The 22,267-nt window shown below is 38.1% G+C and overlaps 1 protein-coding gene across 3 annotated transcripts in view; it reads right to left on the minus strand.

The window, feature by feature from the left end:
* The window catches only part of AGL (amylo-alpha-1, 6-glucosidase, 4-alpha-glucanotransferase), a 39,425-nt gene extending 18,538 nt beyond the window's left edge, over positions 1 to 20,887 (minus strand). The window contains exons 1-20 of one of the 3 annotated variants that reach the window (XM_050900552.1): positions 20,806 to 20,887; positions 18,026 to 18,236; positions 16,952 to 17,118; positions 16,294 to 16,497; positions 11,424 to 11,605; positions 11,086 to 11,197; positions 10,660 to 10,780; positions 10,375 to 10,477; positions 10,187 to 10,284; positions 9,481 to 9,620; positions 6,244 to 6,431; positions 4,556 to 4,679; positions 3,811 to 3,974; positions 3,157 to 3,258; positions 2,761 to 2,913; positions 2,530 to 2,680; positions 1,287 to 1,411; positions 1,064 to 1,176; positions 803 to 937; positions 137 to 267 (exon numbers count right to left, since the gene is read on the minus strand). In XM_050900552.1, coding sequence (XP_050756509.1) covers positions 137 to 267; positions 803 to 937; positions 1,064 to 1,176; positions 1,287 to 1,411; positions 2,530 to 2,680; positions 2,761 to 2,913; positions 3,157 to 3,258; positions 3,811 to 3,974; positions 4,556 to 4,679; positions 6,244 to 6,431; positions 9,481 to 9,620; positions 10,187 to 10,284; positions 10,375 to 10,477; positions 10,660 to 10,780; positions 11,086 to 11,197; positions 11,424 to 11,605; positions 16,294 to 16,497; positions 16,952 to 17,118; positions 18,026 to 18,236; positions 20,806 to 20,887 — 2,806 coding nt within the window. Of the gene's footprint in view, positions 1 to 136; positions 268 to 802; positions 938 to 1,063; positions 1,177 to 1,286; positions 1,412 to 2,529; positions 2,681 to 2,760; positions 2,914 to 3,156; positions 3,259 to 3,810; positions 3,975 to 4,555; positions 4,680 to 5,041; positions 5,166 to 6,243; positions 6,432 to 9,480; positions 9,621 to 10,186; positions 10,285 to 10,374; positions 10,478 to 10,659; positions 10,781 to 11,069; positions 11,198 to 11,423; positions 11,606 to 16,293; positions 16,498 to 16,951; positions 17,119 to 18,025; positions 18,237 to 20,805 lie in introns of all 3 variants that reach the window. The other 2 variants (XM_050900553.1, XM_050900554.1) reach the window with 2 other exon arrangements.
* Between the last annotated feature and the right edge of the window lie 1,380 nt (positions 20,888 to 22,267).

Below are 22,267 nucleotides of genomic sequence, written 5' to 3' on the forward strand. Positions count from 1 at the left end.
TGGTCAAGCAGAAAAAACTTACTAGTTTTTATCCAAACAACGGAACTAGCCAAGAAACAGCATTAAAGCATGATCTAGATTGAGCAGCTCTATTTTACTTTTTTCTTGACAGGAAAAAGAATGCTGAAACTATTACCTTGGAGGCCTGCATACTTCAGCGGTGACCAGTTTGGTATATTGTAACAACCTCCACCATCTTCTTGTTCTTCTGCCTCACACCTATACAGTACTTGATTTAGGTCAGCCAAAGTTAGTTTAGATGCAATACTGAAAAAACAGTGGAGAAAAAAAAATTTCCAAATCCAAAAGCAACATTAGTAGGGAAATAGAGAAACGATTTCACAAACAATTCTAGACTTACATTAAAATAATCAAATACATACACAACTCTCTCACCACTTAATCTTGGAAATTAAGAGCTTGATTTTTCAGATGTTCCGAGATGTTGTGCTCAGATGTTTCAGTATTTATTTAGAAACACAGTATTAAGTACAAACCCCGAACAGTCATACGCCAACACTGACAAGCATTCCATGTTATTAAGTCTACTTTAAGCAGCAATTACACACAACGTGAACAAAAGAGCCCGGGAAGTTCTTAAGTATTAACCCTGCTTTGTATTATACATATAAAAAAAAGAGTATCTCAGAGTTTTTATTGCACTCTGACAATCCAAATCCATCCGTAGTAACAAACAAACAAAAAAAACCCCCCAAAACCTCCTCACTTTAAGTTTACAGACTGTTCTTCACTCCCACTGTAGCGCTCTTGGTTCTACTTCAGAAACTTAAAGAATACTCACGAAGAAAATAATATTTTTAATATAGGTGCTGAATGATCATCAGGAAGACTTCCAGATTTAAAATGAGGGCTGAACTGGATCAAATGATTGCGGAGTACACCAACAGCCTCTTGTGCCTTTGGGTCAAGACTAACTCTGTAAACATGAACACATAACTTGTAGAAATGTAGCACGTACAGTAACTATTCTCAAGTCTCAAAACAAAGAATCCTATCATTCTATTTGAACTAACACAGCCATTTGGCAATTACAATAACGTACCTGAATACTATTACACTTCCTGGTGTTAATTTTTCAAATTCTATTTCTTGAACAAATTCATTTGGCCCTTTTATGGCAGTTCCAGCTTGCTTTATAATTTTACTGTCTTTAATCTTAGAAAAGAAAACACATTTGCAACTGAAATTCAATGTCTTTTTTCTAATATAAAATATCACAAATTACAAAATATTACATCAGAACATGGGTGAAGGAGACTAATTACCTGAATATGCTCTCTGAGTTCCATTGTGAAATTAGGCAATCCATTTATAAAACGTTCATCTTTTTTGTAAGGACTAGCATTCCTCTCAATAGTCCTAGCCTCAAGTACTACTTCTTCTATTTTTCCTAGGAAAAGTTAAATCATGTTGTAGCTGTTAAGATACTTTAAATGAAAAGTGATTCTTTTGAAAACATGAAGCAAAACCTAAAACTAAAAACCTAAATATTCAAAATACAAGTCTCTGTTGTACAGCTAAAGAACAACCAAACGTGACAGCACATATGGGGAAGTGTTTTAAATATCCTATAACATTCATTACACGTTCATTGGCTGTATTCTATTTAAAACTGCAATTTTGTTATTTTTAGTAAGTTAACCATAAAATCAGTCAACAATTAGTAAGTCACAACCTCTCTTTTACTGATTACCAGCTCTGTTAGTTTCCTTATTATCTTTTAGGAGACTGTATTAGATTGGTTTCCAAACTGCAGCTACAGATGGTTTATCTTCAAAGCGTAACAACTTATTATTAATATTCAAATATTCTAATTTTCTCTATCCTTTCAGTAATCTACAAACTAAAGTATACAAGCCTTGCAGCCACTTGTAAATGTCTTAACATATAATGTGACTGATTTTAAAACAGGCACACACATGCACTCAAAGAACCAAGTATACTCAAAAAGCCAGTCTGGAAAGCTTCTCTTCAGAAATATGTCCAGGTAATGTGCAGAAGTCATTAGACTTTGCTACTATTAAGTATAGTAAATACTTTGCATATTTAATTAATATTATGTATGTATTACCTATATATTATCTTTATATTAACTTATGCAGCACAAAGTTGTATTTTATTCATACATACAACATACGAAATGTTGTACTTTTTCCCCAGTATAACCCTTAATAAATAGTAATCCCCCCAACTCTGTACAATTAACCATCTTGCTGTTAACTATTTCTTACCAGTTCACAAACAAGACAGTAAACAAAACCACACCCTCACGGGGAGCTTACAGCAGGAAGTATACTCAATATGAATGCCTTTGAAAACCCTAAGCAACGTAAGTTTGTTGTTGCTTCTTTAACCACTTTTGGTGCATACATATTAGTACATATAGGAGGAGTGTCATATACTGAAAGTTCTCATATTGATTTCATGTGTTTGAAGTTAAAAAGTATGGAATTAGAATAACTTGAATTTTTTGTACACCTGCCATCTCTTGAAAAGAAATCTGATTACCTGGGATACACATTTCAGGTACTTCTTTACTGTAGAAGGAAGTTTTAGGATCCCTGAAGGCAGTTCGACTTACAGCCACAACAGACTGGTGTGTGTTAGGGCAATGTCTTGTCACTGCCACTATATCTTCATCAACTTGATCTACATACACCTAGAAAAGACATACCATTGCAACTGTGCTCACTCAGAACATAAACATGGAGAAATCGCAGTGTTACCCTCACTTCTTGCCTGGTTAAAACCTTTAGCCCCCAGCTCCTGATGCAGCCTGTTTATGGCCAGCCTTCCTGCTAGAATTCCTGTTTGGAAATTAACTTCACCAGAAGTCAGGTGTGCTGCTGGATTCCATTTTGCATAAAACCTCTCTTCGGATACCACAGAGATCTGTAAAGAAATTAAGATTTAAGCAAGTATCAACTACTCTGGGAAAAAAAAAAAAAAACAAACAGCTGGAGGTCGCAACTATATAATCAATTCAAATTTCATATGAAATTGGACAATCTGAAGTAATGCCAGCTAGTAAACTGCTTGGGATTTCAAATAAACCATGTTAAAATATATGTCCTCGGACAAGAATAAAGTTTACGTTTTTAAAAGTAACTTAGGAGTTAAACTGTAAACATGTACCTGGTGTGGTACTAGTTCATCATAGCCTTTGGTGCTTCCTGTAGCACAGCATGCCATGGAAACAATCATTGCGCTAGGAAGAGCATCATATGCAGATCGGTGCTATGTTAAAAAATAAATGGGTAATAAATAGTGAAACAAAGACATAATTCATCCCTCCCAATTCAGCATACAGAAGATACACTCAGTTTAACAGAGGAGTTGCTAATCACATGATCATCGTTTTCCCAATCACAATAGATTTATTGAAAAAAATTACTACAAAGGCACCAACAAAAGCAACTTAGAAGAAACCCTCAAAAATAAGCACTCCAATTCCCACCACTCTCTCTCATTCTCTCCTGTAAAACAAGAGCTTAGGAGACCAGGTTAACAAGCAGAGACAGAACTACTTATAGTAGCTGGAATGAAAGAATCAAACCAGCTCATTAAGTAGCTTTATATACTTTTTCCCTTGAAAGACAAAATCTTGAATGTCAGAGGGAGTTGTTATAAAATTTTATTCTCTGCATGAAAACTTGAAGATCTGAAACACATTTTTCCTAAATATTGCTCAGGAAAAACATCCAGATTGCACCAAGCCCTCCCATGGTTCAGAAATATCAATTCAGAAAACATTAAACGTAAACTTTGGTTTTTGGTTTAGGTGCTCACCTGAATTGGACATTCATTATCATGTGTAATATCCATAAACAGTGCATGAGCAATAGCTGGCATCAAAGGCCTCAAACGTGGCTGAACAAAAGAGCCAACAGGTTCACCTCCAAAACGATAAACTAACCTTCCCTCTTCATGGCTATTATAAGCAGTCATTGCCTCTAAAGAACAAAATAGGTAAGTATTTGCATAAGAATAACTACCATAGAGTACAGCATGTACAAAGATGTTAATGCAGCATTTTACAGGTGTTATTTTGGTGTGTTCAATCATTAAAAAAAAAAAAAAAAACCACATATAACTATATTCTCCAATGTGGATACACAAACTTGGAGTATCCAGTTTACTATAATACATTAAGGTAGAGAAAGCTAAGGGAAAAAAGGGAGGAAAAAAGCAGAGATCTGAAACTGTTTCTCATAGGTTTTAAGAAACTCATGCAACAAAAATCAGACATGATGCAGCACTTGCATAGCAGAACTGTGCTACAACTTTTTCTCTCGCTAGAATAAGAGTGAAATATTTAACCTTCTGTAAACTAATGCAGGATGTCTTCTCTTATTTTACAGCTAGTACTGTATTTTTTGCTGAGTATCACAAGAGTCGCAATACAAAAACTGTACTTCTGATTACATGGAGTATGAAATTAAAAGTGCATAATCCAGAAGAAACCTTTTCCTTGGAAAAAGCACATCATCTATAATCTCTCGTTGGAAAGAGACCACACACACAGCAAGCCTACCTCTTATTAAGGAGGTAATGCCCAGCCTATTCACAAAGATATTGTCCAGCTCCTCATTTCCTGTGAACAGTTCAGCCACTACATACAAATTGGCTCGCAATTTTCTAGCTGTGTCCAGCATGTACTGCAAAAAGCACAGCCAAAAAAGCCACAGAAAGGGGAAAGGTAGATACAAAAAAGGACAAGTTTCAAAGCTAGGCAGGGATTGGACAATAGGAAAATGCCATGCAGCAAAGAAACAGAAAGCCAAAATTAAGGAACAAAAAAAGTTGTTACACAGAAGGACACACAAACATAAGCAAAATCAAGAATTAGCATACAACACAGGAGAAGTTAAATAGAACATGAAGAAGAAAAGGTAATTGCATAAGCAAAGAACATGAATATGTAAGAAAAATAAAAGAAAAGCATACCAATGTTAGTTTCACATTAAAAACTCCAAACCATACACGACAATCCTACATAATTTTCAACTGCTTATTGTACCTCTAATCAGGCTGGTAATTCCCAGGCGGTTGACAAAAACATTGTCAATGTACTCACTGCCCGTGAAGAGTTCAGCTATCACATAAAGATTAGGTCTGACTGATCTGGCTGTTGCTAGCATCTCCTATAGATCATAATACATTTTTAATGCAAGACATCCATTGTCAGCTATGTATATGCAATCATTAACATGAATGTTAACCAAACATAAAGGAGTCATTCATATATGCAGTTCATTAAAAATATTAATAACAGGTGAGTTTCATAAAACCATGTTTATATTTTACAGAGATTATTTATGGACTGAGTAATTCTAGGAAATTCTCTGAAGACTTTAAGCTAATTACAACTTCATTTTTAAACAAAATTTTAACTCAAAATGCAAGAACAAAGGCTGGATAAAAGAGATACCTGTTAAGGTAAGAAATCTGATGAAGACTTCAGCTAAAGCATTTGAAGTTACCATTCCAAAAATAGTAACAATAAATGAAATAATGGCAGAAGTTTTGAAATGGCTGCATTTAAGAGCCACTTACAACTGTTGTGCGGGCAAATCAACTTGTTTTAGAGAGCTCTTCATAGATTTAGATAAGCTCTGTAACCAAGCTAAGACTAAGCACTAACAAGCTGCACTACTCAAATCTATTCAAAGCTAATTTACTAAATAAGTACCATTTCTGGATGTAGTCAGCTCCATGGTAAACAATAAGCACTAATCTTAGCAATAAGCCTGCCAGACTAAACTTTTTGCAGATGTTCTTTACCAACTTTTAAATTCTGGGAAGTAAACCACTTCCTGTTTAATTCACCAATAGCAAAATATATATGGCAAAGAAACACTAAGACTTTTAACCAAGTCTTGGCAATGACCCCAGCTAAAACTGACATACCGGATACTGGCAGTCATTGCACTAAGTCCATAGCTACATGAGGGAAAAGTTAGCCAGGTCCACCCGCATCCGCAATATTTCAGCTAAAGTAGAGAATTAAAAGATACAATAGCTACACCACTCTATTAACTGTTTAAAGTAGCTGAAACAATATCTAAACATCACCAGTCAAGAAACCTTGCTTATGCTATAAGGAAGATTCATTCACACCTGAGCTCTGCCATGTAGATCCTGCAGATTTTGTAGCAACAGTGCAGGACTTATTTCAGAGACAGAAGCTGCTTTATTACAAACATGCTTAATTTTGCGTACCTCAGCTACATGAATAGGTGTTGAGTGACAGTTGTCAAGACGAACACCATGGAAATACGTGGCAGTGATTTCAGTGTATTTTTTCATATGTGCCCAGAGGTATGGGCAGTCTTCAGGTTTATTACCGTAACGCAGTTTCACACTGTCTCCCCAACAAATAAGCTCTCTTCTCAAGTAAACATTTGAACCTGTAAGGGAAATAAATTCACTATAGTGTGTATATATATAGTATAGAGTGTGCACCAAAATGAAAATGTGGTATTTCATTTTCTGCTGTTACAGAGCTGGAGAACACAGTGATGAAGAGTAAAAATTCTAACAATAACCATATGAACTCAAAATCTATATACCTGTCCTTGTTTCGGCTGGGATAGAGTCAATTTTCTTCCTAGTAGCTGGTATAATGCTGTGTTTTGGATTTAGTATGAGAGTAATGTTGATAGCAACAACTAAAACATCAGTGTGTTAAGTAGTGCTTATCCTAAGTCAAGGATTTTCAGTTTCCCATGCTCTGCCAGTGAGCAGGTGCACAAGAAGCTGGGAGGCAGCAGAGCCAGGACAGCTGACCTGAACTAGCCAAAGGAATGTTCCATACCATAGAATGTCATGCTCAGTATATAAACTGGGGGAGTTGGCCGGGAGGGGCAGACTGCTGCTCAGGGAGTGGCTGGGCATTGGTCAGCGGGTGGTGAGCAATTGCATTGTGCATCACTTGTGTTTCTTGGGTTATATTTCACTCTCTTTGTGTTATCTTCCTTTTCATTACTATCATTATTATTAAATTTTATTTTTTATCTCAATTATTAAACTGTTCTTATCTCAACCCACGAGTTTTACTTGTTTTTAATTCTCCTCCCCATCCCACCAGGGGCGCGGGGGGGGAGGAGGGAAGGGGGAGGAGCGAGTGAGCAGCTGTGTGGTGCCAGTTGCTGGCTGGGGTTAAACCACAACAATACCCTACACTGATGTATAATTTCAGACTACTCCAAGGGAATATTTAACTTCTATAGTGATACTGAAATAATTCTTCAGATTGAAAGCAAATTCCTTTTAATTCTTCAAAGCAGTATAAAAACTGTACTTGAGAAAAAAAGAAAAAAGCAGCAAACCAATGAACAAAATCAGTAGTTTGTTTTCTTTATACTTGCCAAATTCAAAAAAGCATCTCACTGTGTTACCATAAATAAACTGCCACAGCCAGAATTTAAAATTCTATCTTCTGTTAACAGCAGACTATGATGATGTAAGGCAAATTTCCAAAGTACTTAGGCAGGAAGGTCACTTAAATGGACGAAGTCCCTAAATAATTTTTGTGTGTATGAAAATATTTATACTCCATCTAGTCTAGTTTCATATACTATTTTTTGCCTTCTTTTTGATGCAATCAATAAAAAAAAAATCTTTAAAGCTGAGTTCTCCTGTGATACACTTACTGCACAGAATATACTGACTGAGATTTAACTGTGATAAAGACTTAAATAATCATTCATATCTAAAAAAAAGTGACTTCTGTCATATATAAATCACATATTTGACAATGGCAGTAATATCATTTAAAAAACCCGAAACCAACCCACCAAAAACCCACACTATTTGCAACATGTAATATCCAGGCACAACCATGGAATTATCAATAACGAGACCCCACATAAGAGAAAAATAATTATCTTTGAGCCATCAGTCTTCTGAAGGTCTATTTATATTCATCTTATCTAAACCCGATCAAAGCATGAACAGGGTCAGCACCACTCAGCATGGGTAAGACATAGCTACTCCATTGCTTTCTGCTACTCATAGACCAGCTATACTGATGCATCACCACAGTTATTTCAGTGGTTGAACCTTGAATTAGATCAGGAAACCTGTTCAGCTGAAAGTAATCCTGCCTTAGCAAAGGGATTATTTTTCAGCCAGACTAACTTCTTAAGGCTCACGTTATGGACACCTAAGTGATTGGGCCTACACAATGAAAGACGCACAACAAGAGTATGCAAGCTAGTAAGTAAAGAGCAGGGCTTGTTAAGTCACCACTACTTCCAAAAACGTTCACTTAAGCACAGCCTACCTTTTATCTTCACTAATGGCAACATAGCTACATGGACAGAACAATTGGCTTTCTTTGGATGTACACCATGAGTTTTTTTAAGGGCCATTTACAGAACTGGCTGCATTTGTTTTGCAATTTGTGTTTGTGCCCTTATGTACCATCTTTTCACACTGTATTCTCAGTTGAAATAATGTGTGGCATAAAACAAAGGTATCACACAAGTATAAAGCGCTCAAAAAGTTGTAGACAAATTAAGAGAGAAAACTCAGTAATGGAAGTTAGGTATGCTAACTAAAGCCAGTGACTGAAGGAAAAAATAAGACAGTCTGCCCAGAAGAAAGGGCAATTAGCTGAAAGGCAACTGAACAAAACCATCCTTGAAACACGTATTATCTTCATCCTTGCGAACGAGGAAAAAAAAAGTAAATAAAAAGCAGTGAAAGGGCTGTACATTATTTTGCAGAAGTGAGGTGTTTGCTAACTCCAGATCACTCTGGAGTATCAATCAGATTAGCTTCTAAGTCAGACTCAACAAACTCTTAGATAGATGTTTTTAATTAAACTGGCCTTTGATTCAGTTTACAAAGTGAATGACTACTCTGAAAACAAGAGTTGTCAACCCTGCTTTTATTGGATATCAATGGTGTCCCCAAAGGAATTAGAATACAGTATTTCAGCGCATGGTGATTTCACACCCTATCTTACCTTCACAAGTAATCTGCATACTTAATTTGGATTAACTGGGTCATCTTCTGACTGCCACTCACTGGACCTTTCAAGGATCCAGTTTTTGCTCACTAATGTAGTAAAATAATATCCACCTTTTTATTGCATTAGTTTTCTGCCACACTGTCACTGTCTTATGGAAATGCCAACAAGCAGTGGTGTCGGAACAAAGTACAAAGTAAACAACAAAGACAATGACAAGAATGGGGAGGCAGGATGTCCCCATTTCAGTGGCAGAAAGCTGGTAATTTCCCTCTCAAATCTTGCAAAACTGTACCTCAAAGCCCAGTTCTTACAGTTGATCCGTACGCTGAATGGGAAATAAGAGTGCTATAAACTGAGTATCTGCTATTCTGCAGCTTCATAGGAATACATCTGGAAAAAAGACAGATTAAATAAAATCCTTTTCGCTTTGGCTACAATATCAAAAGGTTTATAAGATGATTCAAAGTTCTTTTACAAACCTGGTTCTGCAAAGTTTCTAAGAGGATCATCTCCCATAACCCAGCCATTATGAGCCATGAAATAACAAGCTTTATCTGGCTGATGTATCATAGTTTCTTCTTCCTCCACAGTCAGCTCTTTGAATGGGTAAGTAAAATACCTATAGAATAAAGAGGTAATTAAAAAACCAAAGAAAACCACATAAGGTAACCTAAGCTGAAATTCATCGTCTTTGAAATTAAAATATCTGCTATGAACTGGCCTGTAGATAAAACAGATTAAAAAAAGCAGCTGCTAGACTATAAATGATGGGGATTTTTCTATTTTGTAGCATGCCTTGAAGGAGAAAAGACAGGTGTTGCCACTGTCTTGGTGTCAGCTGGTAATGTAAGATTAAAGCCCTAGCTCTTCAGATATGAGTGGCATCAAGTACATCAAACTTGAAAGGTGTAAGCTTTCCAGTTCCACTCCTCTTCCACCTACAAGAGCAATTTGCACTACATAAGGCTTTGATATGCTCTGAGTATTGTTTCATGCTCTCTGGTCACATTCGTTCATTAAACAGTTATCAGGGTTGCTTAAAAAAGACAGTCAATTCATTAAGTGGCATTTGTCCATGGGAAAGAAAACATACACTTGTACATATAAATGTATACTTTTAATGAACTTTGAACTCGCTTTCCCTGGATAGATTCTAACAGTTTCCAAACAACAACAAAAAAATACCTGGTAACTAAAGGATATTTTCTACTGATAGGACCCAGCTTAGGACCTTCACCAGCCAGTCGTTCATAAACCACCGTCCCCACAAGACAAGTGACAGCCTAGAAGCAATTAAATTATGCATTATTGAAACGCCTGCATTTATTTGCAATTTAAAACAATTCAGCATTAAAACACAGTAATTATAAGACCTGCTCTTGATGGTGATTAGTTTGTCTGTACTGTTCAGCATTCAGTTCCTCAATCCTCTTGCGAAACCAGTTACAACATTCTTCTATTGCAGCTGGTCCGTTGCTTATTAGGAGGACATTAAAAGCAGAGAAAAATTAGAATAATTTATTTTTAAAACATGCAGTAAACATAACTAAAAGGAATGAAAAATTAAATTTTTCCCATCTCTGGAAATAATTTCATTTATTTGGTTTTGCAAATTTAACTTCACTTGTGATTTTAACTTGTAATCAATAATACAATACCTGTGTGGTATGAATGTTGCCAGTGCTATATTCATATCTACGGTACAGCCAAATCGTCTATAATCAGGGTCCTGAACTATTTGAAGATGTTGATTTGGATCAGATTTAGTGCTCATTTTGCCTAAGAACAAGACAGAAAAGAGTATTCATAAAGTAAAAATAGGAATTACATTTAAAAGACATACAACTTTTATAATACTAGCATAAGCAAGATATGGGTAGACAAAGGCTTTGAAGGGGTGCACAGTCTTCAAAAGCTTTACTGGCTCTCAAAGTATTCTTGTATGCTTAAATCAGCACAGTAATTTCTCACATAGCAAAAAATGGGATTATTTTGTTTTCCAGCTTACTGTTAAGTTTACCTATAAGTTTCTTGAACTATAAATATATAATCCACATGCTTCAGCAACATACTATTCCCTTTACCTTGAGTTAGAAGGGTTTTAAATTGCTGCACAGCTTTGTTAACATCCACTTGGAAAAATTCCCATAGTTTAATTTTTGGATATATATCTTCCCAAATTATTTTACGGATACACTGTAAAAATAAAAATTATGTTAGTTGATGATTAATATAATGAAGAAAAGCTAAGTGCTCGTATGAATTGTTCAGAAAAAAACCTGGGGAGTAAAGGGTTATTTCATTAAATATATCTGCAAAGTACACACCATTTTTCGTGCATTTCCACAGCCTTAGAAATATTAAAGGTTTATTCAGCTATTTATAGTGTTCAAGAGCTTATACTTAGTTCTCACTCACTTACATTCAGGTGATGATCATTTTCAATCAAGGGTGGGAGCCCTTTAGCAGTATACTTTCCATCAGCCACCATACAGGTCAAGTGCCACAGAGCTCTATCCAAGACCCAAGCTGGCTTCAGGTGAGGAGAATTTACAAGGTTATAGCCACATTCTGGATGCATCTTGAGCCATTCACTGTTAGCAGCTTATTCAAGAAAGGGAGAGAGAAAAAAAAAAAATAAGAAATTAAGTACACAAGCTGAACACTTAGTTGTTTTGTGCAAACGTCTTAACACCAAGAAGTTAAGGTACGATGGCATGTACAGTTAGTTCACATTTCAACTAAAGCTTTACATGCCAATAGAAAAATCATGTCCTACGCAGAGGTGTGCATTACTGATAGCCATTTGTTTTGCAACAAATACAGCTGCAGACACTGCAGAGGAACTTTTTGTTAGTTACATAAAAATATGCAATAGTACCACCAATTCTAAAACACTAAAAAAAATTAAAAGAAAAAAATCACATTTTTGTTGCAGGACATACATCAAATAATGGACATGAAATGCTCTTTGTGTGTTGAGAGTCAAATATACATCCCAAACCAAGATTTAACATGGCCAAAGTTGTTTATTTTTAATATTCTTAACCCCATCAGATGCTACCCACACAGAGCCAGAGAGCAAGAGTGCACACACACTGCCCAAAAAATAATTAATGAAAAATGTAGTTAAATGGGCTTTTAAGAAAGGATTAGCTGTGACACTGTTGTGTACATAGTAAGAAGCAGAGTGGTGGGAAGCGATGCCACCAAGCCTTACACAGGAAGATGAGTGCAGTCTGGTGCATGCAAATGGAACACTAGTTCAGATCAAACACTATACTCTACTGTGTCTATTTTCTAAACTTCCCTCGTAGCATCAACAAGCACCAGAAGATATGCTGAACATAAAGAATTAACTCAAAGAAGGTAAGGAGCCTTCACTAGAAAATGGGTATAATATTCTAATAGACATCAGTGTGCATGCAGCAGTAAGAGTAAATACATATATAGCAAGAAAGAACTTTGATTTTGGAAGTATGACAAGAAAAAAAAATCCTCAAGGGTTAATTTCTTTCCATTTTTGGAACCGTCCTAAACACTATTTAACTGAAAATAATTTTCATATATTCTTTTGAATGAATCTCTGCAACTGAAAAACTAAATGTAAGAAAAAAGCATGGAATGCATAAGAACAAAAAAATTTTTACTTAGGTTTTAAAAGGCTTTTAAAATTATTTCTCATAGAACTTGTCTTATTAATCCACTGTTTTAGAAAAGCAGAGAAAAATAGAAGTAGTATTTCACACAAGGGAAAATATATAACAAATGATTATATTGGAAACATGAAAGCGCGATTATTGTGTCCAAAATTATAGCAAAACAATTAACACCTAAACCCCAAGTTTGCTTAGTTCAAAGAAGTTCAAACAAAAATGTCAAAGGGAAAGAAAAGAGTGTACTCTCTCAGTCTATAGTATGAACAGCTCTTCTAAACACCCTCTTACAGTATATCTCAAGACCATTATGAACATGGCAAAATTCCATGTTTATAAGGTCAAACCATTTGTGGAAATTAAGATCTTCATGGTTTAAATGCCACCTACAACTAAAACCACCATACTTATTTTAAAGTCACATAAAGCTCAGGCTGTTAACGGCTGTTCTAGGCCAACTAGATTCCTCCCCCCCCCTCTTTTTTTAATAGATATACTACTTCTGAAAAAAAATATTTTTCTCCAAAAAGCAAAACTAGCTTACTCTATTCATCTAGCAAAAACCATGATTTACTATAAAGGACTTTCATGAGCAAATACAATTAATTCTAAAAAGACAATATATCATTTAAATGTAAGCTGTTAGCATGCAAAAGAAAAAGTCAACAGGTCTTCCACTAATTCTGGTACAGAACAGAATGATGTTTTCTGATCAGAAGGTAAGCTCCAATGATTCACAACATAACATCAAAAGAAATCTAATTCTGCAGAAAAAAATTTGCCCAAAACTACACTTGTGATTACATTTGTTACAGCTAGGGAGAAAATACACATAAGTATAAAATTATGGAAGGAATTACAGAAAACAATTTCTAAAATTCATTACATTCTTATTTAAGAAAATGATTTCACTCTTTTCAAAGGACTAATTCATTGTTATATAAATTAAACACAAACTTAGTATTTAGTAGTGATGCTCACTATCCAAGATTTTTTTTTTTCCTCCCCTTTATAAAGCTGAGAAAAGGTGGTGTGTGATGTGATTAGTCAAGTGCTTGGAAGTAGGATTTACTCAAATGTTAAACTGCAATTAGACAATAGTAGCCTCTTCTGAAAGATAAAGAAGATATAATTTATTTCAGTTTATTTTTATTACTTTATATGATTTATTACAGCCACTGAAAGCTCAGAAAACAAAAAAAACAACTCTCCTTTTTCTATCTCCTGGTGAAAAGTAAATGCCATCAAACACAATATTTCTTACTTGAGGGTGTTTGAACACCCTGAAGGAAACGGCAGCCCAAAAAGGGCACATCTACCCAGCTAGCAGACAGGATTTGCAAATTTATCTATGATACTCCTGCTAACATGCCAAAGGTGCATCTATATTTAACATTAGCGCATGCATCTACTTTACTTTTAAAGGCAGACCATAGATGCTGGCTTTCACTAGAGCCTAACAGAGATGTTAACATCAAAAACTGATTCCCACCGTTCTCTGCTGCGCAAGCAGTCTGTTCTCCATTCCAGTGTAAAAACCAAACACCTTAGCTTAACCGCTTAATATTGAAAGTGAGCTGTCTGACTTCACAACAGGAACAGAGGGGAAGCATTGCCATTTTTATACAGTAGTCTCAGCTAGAAAGCAGAAACTACCAACAGATACAACCACTGTAAGCTGAGGGGTCATGAGGTGTTCGAATTACCACCATTAGAGGATTTACTGTGAGACAACTTAAGCTTTTAATGCAGGCATGCTGCAGAATTCATAACGATGTGCAAGTATCCATAATCTGCTCAAAATAACTGGCTATACATTTTGTGTCTTTTACATTCAAATGGGTCTATGAAACATGTTTTACAATTAAATCACCCTAATGCGCAGGAATGAACTAATTTAACTACTAGAAATTACTGTTCAATTAAAATACCAAAAAAACCCCCAGTAAAGTTAAATTTCCATCTAATCAAGATCCAGACAAAAAGAACCCCAAAAACTATTTGCCTATTTTCTTATTTCTAAAGCCCCTCAAAAAGCTCCACAGGCATATACAACATTATTGCTTACTCATTTATCAACGTATCTTCCTGCTTATGCTAAATTTGGCATTTAACAAAGCTTGGAGTCAGTTGTAAATCAAGAGGTTTTGATTATAAACAACAAAGAGGGGGAAAAAGAATTTGAGTTTAAAAGTGGGAAACAAAGCCATCAAGTATACCTTGCTTAATGATGCAAGTCAGGACCATGGTCATCTGAATATTACTATCTTGTTAGAAGACACTTCTAAACACCCTTTCACCATAGTATAAATCTTTAGTCATCCATCCCAATGAAGATTACTTTGAACTCTTAATGTAACCTGAAAAAGTCCTTCTACAAATGTAGCCAAGTAATAATGTGACATTTTGCTTCTCAAATATATTTTGGAGTCTAATAATTAGTTTAGACTTAGATATTTCTGTCCATAGAAACATCCTCCTTGGTAGCATGCAAATATACACAGTAAAAAATAACAGGATCTCAAGCATGTGTGAGAGAAACTGGACTTCTAGTTGGTAATGTGCAAGAAATTTATCATCTGAAATTGGGAGAACATTTAAAAGCCTAATTCCCTCAGACACATAGCCAATAACTACACTTAGTAACTTTTCAACAAACAGATAGGGTAAACAACAGGGCCCACACTGCATTGCAAACTGATTGGATAGGAATGTTTTGCAGCAGTCAACACCAAAGAACTAAAGCAAATAAAACTTGAAATTCACAGATATCTGTGGTTAGGGGTTTTTTTTAAGCCTCAAAGGACTGTAACATCAACATACAGAACCATTTGTTGTACTCTCTGCTATGAGAATGCTATTATTGTGATCTTTAGGATTACAGCATAAGATGAAAACTACATTATAAACATAATCAAAGTAAATTCATTATCCAAATAATCAGCAAAATTACAAATGATGAAGTTTATAATTAGAATTTCATCAGATCATACTGAAGAAAACCCACTGTTCCTCAAGCAATTACGAGAAACAAAGCCTTCGATGCATTGGCGTATCTATGCTTAAAAAAAAAACCAACAAAAAACCACACCCCAAACACAAAGCTATCTTTTCTTTTCCCCTTTCCCCACAGACTGAGCAGTATAATTTCCTCCATTGCTTAATCCTAGCCTCTTGTCCCTATTCCGTTTGTTGTCTGCATGTTAGACTCAAATTAAAGCAGTTACTTTTAAGCAGCTACAAGAGTAATACCCTGTTTAACAAGAAAGTACTCAGTTTATGTTCACCAAATAATTCATAATGCAGATTCCATTCATTTATGTGGGAGCTGCACACCGCAGATCATACAAATAAGCATATTATAAAAATACAGACACATGCACAGTTCATTAATTCTCTCCAAGAAGGGCTCTATTCACTCTTTCAGCAACAATACTAAATTCTTTTACATCTGTTATGGATATATATCAGTTATAATTGTAAAGATTTGTCCTGGATTTGAGAGATTCAAAGACAGAGACAACTAAGTTGCTTAAAACCGCTATTAAAAGATGGGTTCAAGGGGGAAAAGTTAAGGGAAATAATGAAGTATAATTATAGGACCAATCTGGTTATTAACACACACAAAAATCATACCAGTATGATTGTAGACTACATCTGTGATGCAAAGCATATTCCATTCATTTTTCAATTTTTCCACAAGAGCTCCTATATCGCTCCAAGTGCACTTTTTATTATGGCTTGAAAATTCAGGATTTACTTCTAATTGATCAGCCAGTGAATAACATGATCTAGACAGTCCAAGCTTCTGCAGTGGTGTAAAATGAATCATGTTGTAACCTACGTAATAAGAAGCCATTTATTTAATAAGAAAAACAAATTTCAGTCAAAGTTAATTGAAAAAAGCATAATAAGTTGCAGTTATAACATGTACTTAAAGCTAGTGTTTGGAATAACCAGTGTAAATTAATCTGAATCTTCCCCTTGAAATTTTACATAACATAAGCTTTAAAAATCACCCTGTCAGTTCTACAAACTTCCAAGTCTATCTGAAATCAAAACAATAAAACAAAAGTGGTTTCCCGTATTAGGAAATCCCTGAATTTTTGCACCTCTGCAAATATTTTAATCATTTCACTGACTTCATCTGTTAACTAGACTGAATCTAGTGGAAAATACTTAGTCTACAAACTAAAGAACAAATGAGCTGTTCACACTGAAGCTCTTCAGTGTAACTTCGGGTTTTGATCATAAGACAAAAACTTATATCCTTTAATATGTGTATTGGCATTACCTGTTTCTTTTGCAACTTTCAGCCTATCTTCCCATTCATGAAATGGTCCCAGACACTTAGCGAGAAACGTCTGGAGTGTAACACAATCCAATGGTAACACATGATTGTCGGCTCCAACATGCAAAATAGGATCCACAACTATGTAACCTCCACCACTTTTTTCATTTCTAGGAAAAATTAAATTTTAATTGGTATAGTAAACATCCATTGTACCAGTCAGTTTCAGAAAGAGAATCTAACAAGCACAGCTATTTCAAAAACACAGTAGTACAGGGGTTGGGGGGAGGTGGGGAACAGGACTGCAGGGCACCTGAAGAAAATAGGAAACACTTAAGAGATGTTCATCTCTTAGGCATCATTTCTCTACTGGACTTAACAAGAATACAATTGGGATACAGAGCTTTAAACTTTCTGCAAAAGTGAGACACCTTTGGTCTTTTCTGAGTCAGAGTACTGGTTCCTCCTTTTAGGATACAGACAGAAACAAAGAAAGCATGACTGCCCATCTTTTATACAAAGACCTCCATTTGGAGCACCATCCTCGTGAAGATACCTGAGCTAAATGCCCTTTTAAGCCTGAGGGAACTTAACCACCCATCGTCCAGAAACTCAGAACACCAGACTACAACCATTACAGATACTAGCATTCTCTTCTGCACTTGTCCAGTTGACACAAAGAAGGAAGTAAAGAATGTGAAGTAAAGAATGCCAGAACCTCTGTGCTAGAAAGATAGAAAACAACCTTCAAAGTCAGTGAAGAAAGTACAAATTAATCATTCAGATACTCAGAATGCTGATGACTTCGAGAACTTGTAAAAATGGCTTGCCCTTCCAACATTCACAGAAAAATGATCAACTTTGTTCTGTATATTCTCCAGAATATCTTTGCATCAGAAAGTATTAAAAAACCACCACAGCTACTGTCTTTCATTAGCAGATTCAGATAAGCCCCATGGTTGCAAACTGAAAAATACATGGAAAAAGTGTTTTTATTCTTAGCAGTGATTTCCTCAGGTTAAAATGTAGACCAAGGGAGCAGACTGCATTTGGCTGTAAGTATAGAATTTCACTTACCCAAGACTGAAATAGTACTGGTATGACCCAGAAATCTGGAGATCCAGCTTGCAGTATTTGTCAGAGTCATCTTCTTTACCTGTGGGATTGTGCCACGATAGTGTCCTGAACTTGTGGTGATCAAATACTTCTCCAGAAGCTGGATAATTTGTGTACACGGTAACGGGCTTGCCTTGAAGAGTCGGGCCCAATCGGAACTGTAGTTCAAAACCTCAAGAAAAAAAGATAAAATCACTTTATCAGGAGGACTAGATATTTCTATTCTGTAATTACAAATCATAATTTGATATTATGTTAAGAGGAAAGTGCACCACCATATCTGCCAAGAATTTCGGCAGAATAGTATATTTCTACAGCATCATCTCTCCCTACTTTCCTAATGTTGTTCTCTGCATACTTTACATGTAGTCCTTTTCCTTTACTTATACGGCACTATTCACCTCCTTTCCAATTTGTTCCTCTTTGCTATATAAATGTCTTAAAAACAAAATACAGCAAAACATCATGATCATCAGACTACATACGATTTTATGCAGATTTTGGATTAAGTAGCATTTAAGTATTTACCAAGTCTATATGTTAAGCTGACCCACGAAAACATCTGAAAAAAATTAGGAACACATTTCGAAACAGAAAATATTTCAAATCCCTTCATTCTCCACTGAGGGTTCACTAAACGACGCTAAATTCCTTATACTTTTAAATGTAAAATGATATATGCTTGTGTGTAACGTACAACGTACAAACAAATTGTTAAACTTTCGGAGAGCTCAATAAACCAAAGGGAGTTTTGTATACGTGCTGCAGGTCACACACACATAGAAAGAGCAGTATTTAGGCTTAAGATACCCATGATAATGAGAACAAAATTAAGTTAAAATATTAGGACCTAAAACCATACCGTAGTCTGTTCAGTTGGATATGAAAAATTCAATTTAGTCAACAGGTTTCAGAATAGGTTTCCACTTGCAAGTATGAGGGCCACCATCATGTGCATCGCTAATTACAGGGTCCTTTCAAGTGACTGAAACAGGTATAAGTGCTTGCACAATAACTTCTAAACTACATGCCAATCATGTAGTTAACTGTACTAAAACACCTACCAGCCCTAGCAGTCTACAAAATTGGGAGTAAAAGAAACCTGAGTATTTGTAAAAAGATAAAGTTATTAATACACAGATAATGAATTATAAAGTGTAAAAAAACCTGAACAATGCCAAGTTCCAGTATCTTAAGTTGAAAAAGAGCCACTTGCTTATTAAGTAGAATCATGGGGATTCTAATACCAGAATTCAATGTCTGAATACATTTAAATGTAAGTCTCACCAAGCTCACAGTTTTGCTTATTAACATCATCACCACTGCACCAAAAACCACCATGTAAAGCAGTGGTTTTAGGATCTGAATGTCTGTCAGGTAAAGTGAAGTTCATTTGATTGCAAAAAAAAAAAATCTTACATGAAAAAAATCACTTTTGGAAGGTTAAGTACACTCTCTCCAGTACAGTCCTGACATTTTATTACAGAGATTACTAAAATTAGAGCACAGGGATATATGCCATTGATATCTTATTTCCTGTAACAGTTATACTGACATCAGGAATGCTGTGCTCAAAATTAGCTATGCCCTCTCAGAGACTGCTACCAGCAGAGCCACTTTGAATGTTTGATAGCCATGCACTTCTGTGTGACTCCTTCCAACAAAATTTACACAACTGGAAGGACGAATTAAAAATGGAGGTTAGGGTCAACTCTGCACTTCTTCATTACTGACATTTTCTTAGATTAGACTGTCAGAAAATTTTGAAATCAATATAGTTGAAGAGAATTCTTATTCTCAAGAACCAAAATCTTGCTCCTCTACTAAACCACTTTGATATTAGGTTCCTAGATCAGTAACATAAAGTAATAAACCCCATAAAATTTCATGAGTAATAAAAATTGTTGCATCATTAAAAATGGTTTCTGAAGACAGTGGCTTTAGTTTTATAGTCTGAATTTGCTGACCAGCATAACAGTGGACCAATTACTGGGGTGTTTTTTTGTTTGGTTTTTTTGGTGGTGGTTTTGGTTTTTTTTTTTTGCAAATAGACTTAAGAACACTTTCAGAGAGAAATAATGTCAAGTTCTTAGAAGTATGCAGCCAGAATACTAACACAGCACAGCTACAAGAAATCTGACAAGCAAGATAATATGGGATCTTTAGCTACTCCTAAATCTTCTGAAACATTACCTCAGAATTTGCAAAATGTTAGTATTACTGATATATTTCAAAATTATAATATTAAAGATGGGGTGCTGCATAACACACTGCAGATAAATACTAGAGAGCTTGACTTATGACGACTTTTTCAGGTCACTGAAGTACAGGTTATAAAAGGAGAGGTCCTGTCCTGCAGGGCCTGTCTCAAAATGCTTCACACTTCATTCCCAGGAAGACTGACGGCTCCTAGCTGATCTGCTCTTCATTTCTCAAGAGTTTTATGAGTCAGACCAAACCGTGACTGGAGCCCACAGAGCTCTGCAGTGGAAGCAAGCATATCAGAAATTGTTTCATATTAAAACAAAAAAACCATCCCCCCCCAAAAAAACACCCCCCCCCCCCCCCCCCCCCCCCCCCCCCCAAAAAAAAGAACACCACCGCAGGCTGAGCTCCCTTTCCATGGCTACCCAAAGAAGGTGGCGAGCTCCTGGCCATTTCCCTTTCACCCGGCCCCGGGGGCTCCCCGCCGAGAAGGAGGATGAGGTTGAGGAGGCCGCAGCCCACTGCCCTCGACCCACCTTGTTCTAGCCTGAAAAGGGTCTTGTCCAGCTTCTCCATCTCGCTGAGGTGCAGCAGCCGCGTCTCCTTACCGCTCGGCATGGCTGCGGCCGTCTGCCTGGCGCTCCTCCCGCGCCAGGAGACTCACTTCGGGAAGGGAGAAGCGAGCCCTGCCGTGAGGGAACACAGACAAAAACCGACAGGTCAGCGGCGACCCCCGGGAGGACGGCGGCTGTTTGGGAACGCCTCACGCCGCCGGTCTCGCTTACATGTTCCCCAGCCCCAGAGGATGAGGAGACGAGGCGCTGCAGGGCAGGGAGGAGAGGAAGGAGGGGGAGGAGGGTATGAGGGAGCTGTCAGAAGGCACCCAGCCCTCCCCTGGCCGGTGGACCGCCGCCGGCAGCACCCCAGGGCAGCTCCCCGCCCCACAGCGCGGCCCGCCCCGCAGCCTGAGCCGCGGAGGTGCCCCCGGCCCGAGCTGCCCGGGGGCGGGGGGGGGGGGGGGGAGCCTGACACCTGTCACTCTCCCCGCTCGCCCCGGTGCTGCCGGGAGTCACCGCCAGGCCCCTTATCACCGCCCTCCCTCTGTGGGAAGCGCTGCCCGCCTCAGCCGTCCCACCATACTCACGAGCGGGCCCGGCGAGCGGCGGAGGCGCAGCTCCCCGCTGAGGACGACGGCTGCCGAGGCCGAGCGGAGCCAGGGCGGGGGCTGGAGCAGCCCGTCCGCCCTCGCCTGCTGCGGCAGCCCCGGGCTGGCCGGGCGGGCAGTCACTCACGCACTCGCCAGCAGCCGCGACGGACTCGGCGAAACCGCTTTTTTCCTCCCCTGTTCTTGCCTTTTTTTGAAACAAACTTTATTGGTTCCGCCGCGGCCGCGCACGGAGACGGGCGGCGCCGGCGCAGCTCCCGCGAGAGCGCAGGGCCCGCCCCGGCAGCGGTGCGGGGCGACAGGGCCGGGCCGGGCCAGGCGGGGCCTGCCCCGCCCCTCCCCTCTCTGCCCCGCCCCGGGAAGCGCGCCCTGAGGGGAGAGGTTACCTCAGAAGCGAGCGGCGTCCTCGGTGTTATTGCGCCTACGAGCGGGCTGAGCTCCCCGGCCGTCTGGGCGCTGTAGCACCCCGGGGCTTTCGGGGAGCGCAGCGTTGGTGGTACCTGATCTTCTGCCCCTGCCTTTACAGCCATAGCCCCCACCAGCGCCTTTACAGACGGCTTGTGCGTACCGGCACGAGACACCGCCCACCGGGGGGGCTCAGGCACCCGAAACTAAAGCTCTGTGTGATTTAACGGGCATTCTGCTGAGGAAAATGTGACTTTAGAGGCTGCCTGAAGGAGCCCGGCTGACGCCTTTGGGCCCAGCCGCTCCTTGCTGTGATGGAAACGCCGCTCCGCGAGCCTTCCTCACCGTTCCCGCCTTGTTGCCTCAGGGGCCGGCGCGGGCAGGAGCCCGCTGCCTCCGCTGCGTCGCGGGCACGCAGCGGCCAGGCA

The sequence above is a fragment of the Gymnogyps californianus genome, chromosome 8 (assembly GCF_018139145.2).
Source record: "Gymnogyps californianus isolate 813 chromosome 8, ASM1813914v2, whole genome shotgun sequence".
Classification (NCBI taxonomy): Eukaryota; Metazoa; Chordata; class Aves; order Accipitriformes; family Cathartidae; genus Gymnogyps; species Gymnogyps californianus.